At 51.0% G+C, this 2,361-nt stretch overlaps 1 protein-coding gene across 1 annotated transcript in view; it reads left to right on the top strand.

Annotated features, from left to right (window-relative positions):
• Positions 1–1,062: 1,062 nt before the first annotated feature.
• The window catches only part of LOC108287576 (60S ribosomal protein L13a-like), an 11,595-nt gene continuing 10,296 nt past the window's right edge, over positions 1,063–2,361 (top strand). Inside the window, exons 1-2 of the mRNA XM_037730495.1 lie at positions 1,063–1,149; positions 1,736–1,820. Of these exons, the coding sequence (XP_037586423.1) occupies positions 1,063–1,149; positions 1,736–1,820 (172 nt within the window). The remainder of the gene's footprint in view (positions 1,150–1,735; positions 1,821–2,361) is intronic.

The raw sequence follows: 2,361 nt of genomic DNA, 5'->3' as shown, positions 1-2,361 counted from the left end.
TTTTCTTTTTGGGACAGTCTCATTCTGTCGCCCAGGCTGGAGTGCAGTGGCAAGATCTCACTGCAACCTCTGCCTCCTGGGTTCAAGCAAAATTAGCCGGGTGTGGTGGCGCGTGCCTGTAGTCCCAGCTACTCAGGAGACTGAGGCAGGAGAATGGCTTGAACCCAGGAGGCAGAGGTTGCAGTGAGCCAAGACTGTTGCCACTGCACTCCAGCCTGGGCGACAGAGCGAGACTCCATCCCCAAAATAAATCAATAAATATTAGAAATTTTAAAAGTGGCCGGGCACAGTGGCTCACACCTATAATCCCAGCATTTTGGGAGGCTGAGGTGGGTGGATCATGAGGTCAGTAGTTTTGAGACCAGCCTGACCGACATGGTGATACCCCGTCTCTACAGGAAAAATACAAAAATTGGAAGGGCATGGTGGCACACGCCTGTAATCCCAGCTACTCAGGAGACTGAGGTAGGAGAATCTCTTGAACCCAAGAAGCAGAGGTTGCAGAAAGGCGAGTCGCACCATTGCACTCCAGCCTGGGTGACAGAGCAAGACTCTGTCTCCAAAAAAAAAATTTTTTTTTAATGTAAAATTTAAAACACGAATAACAGCAAAAAATGGTAGGTTTAGAAAAATGTTTTCAAGCTGCTTGTTATTTCCCTTCTCCCTCAAAACAAGGTCATTCATGGACGCTGTCTCAGTGAGGACAAATTATGTTGCCTTCATTCTGCAGCTCGGAGACATTGTGTTCTGCTAAACTCAATCCAGCTCAGTAAGTCCTTTATATGAACACCTTCCATGCAAAGGTCACCTGGCTAGGTGCTGGAGCTGCGGGGTGAGGGGAGGAGACGCAAGCAAGAACAAGGGGAGTCCTTGTCTTCAGTTTGACTGGAGCATAAGGATGAGGAAGGGAATTAGGTTAGAAAGAAAAATGTGGGAATCTTAGGAGAGTCTCTACGCTAGCATTAGTCATGGAGCTTGGCCACCTCGTCTATGGGTGAGGCCACCCAGATTTACTCGTCTTTCTTCCACCCCACTGAGCATCTCCGATGAGACAAAACTAAAATGCCGGAGGCCGGGGTCCCGCACATGAGGCCAGAGCCGTCCGAGTGTGGGTGCCTGGGAATGCCGGTGCCATTCAGTGTGACCGCTGTAAGCTCAATCACCCGGCAGCTCCCAGGAATCTGTCCACGTGGCTAGCCAGCAGGGTGACTTGCCAGAGTCCATTCCCCTGCCAGTCTCTACATGGCAAGCTTGGGAGACGGGCACCCAAGGTCCTTCTAGGGAGCTGGCCAGCAGCCTCTGCCAGAAAGCTGGCATGACAGGGGCAGAGGGATAGTCAGCTGCTGCAAACCACTTGATGCCCTCTCACCAACATGGGGCATGTTGAAGAGGAGGGAGGAGGGAAAAGGGCAGTGGGACGCCTTCCCCTGCCAACTTCACAAATCATTACTGTCTGCTGGAGGCTGGGCCCCACGGTGCATCTGATAAGGTTGTTAAGTCAGCCAGAACACCTGCCTGGCCATCTGGCACTTTTGCCCTCCTAACCGGGCCACCCAGGCCTCTTTGCCCACGTCCTCAAAGGCAGTGGGCTGCAGAGGTCCCAGAACACCTGCTAGGGAGAATGAGTGTCCCCCCTACCCCGACCCCAAGCCCCAGGTGCTTCCAGGCAGCATTCTGGGTCCCCAGGTAACACTTCGGAAATCCCTCTTTACTTTGTTGAGAGATGGTTCTCTAGCAGCAGTGTAGCAGGGGTGGGGACCCCCGCTACGGCTCCCTGGAGTTTGATTCTCACCTGGCTGAGATTACGGAGCAACGTAGTGGTGAGGCTGGAACAGGGAGAGTTTAACCACAGCTTTTTCTTCTCTTCATATCAGACTAAATTGGAGCAGCAGCCCAGGGCTCATTAATCATCTCAAATGCTGGGCTTCAGAATCTTATCTCCCGTACAATCACCTCATCCCTTCGTCTGGGCTCTGGAAACCATAGCGTTTGAGGAGACAGCACAGTACCTATGTTAGCAGATCTCGTTAGGCGCTATCTGGCAGCACGTGGCCCATTAATGTATATGTTTAGCTGTTTCACATGAGCTCTGATTTGTGTTCACAAAAACACAGTTGGGCTGCTGGAAATGTTCTATATCCTGACCCGGATGATGGTTATACATTTATAAAACAGCATCAGGCTCTACACTCAAGTGCCCTTTATCCATGTTCTCTCTCACTCGCTCTCTCACTTTCTCTTCTTTATCCTTCTATTTATAAGTTTGAAAGAAAAATATGCTGGGTACGATGGCTCATGCCTTTAATCCCAGCACTTCGGGAGGTCAAGGTGGTGGATTTCCTGAGGACAGGAGTTCGAGAC

Source organism: Cebus imitator, unplaced genomic scaffold (assembly GCF_001604975.1).
Source record: "Cebus imitator isolate Cc_AM_T3 unplaced genomic scaffold, Cebus_imitator-1.0 Scaffold348, whole genome shotgun sequence".
In the NCBI taxonomy this organism is placed as follows: domain Eukaryota; kingdom Metazoa; phylum Chordata; class Mammalia; order Primates; family Cebidae; genus Cebus; species Cebus imitator.
This window is presented reverse-complemented; position numbering and strand designations above follow the sequence as displayed.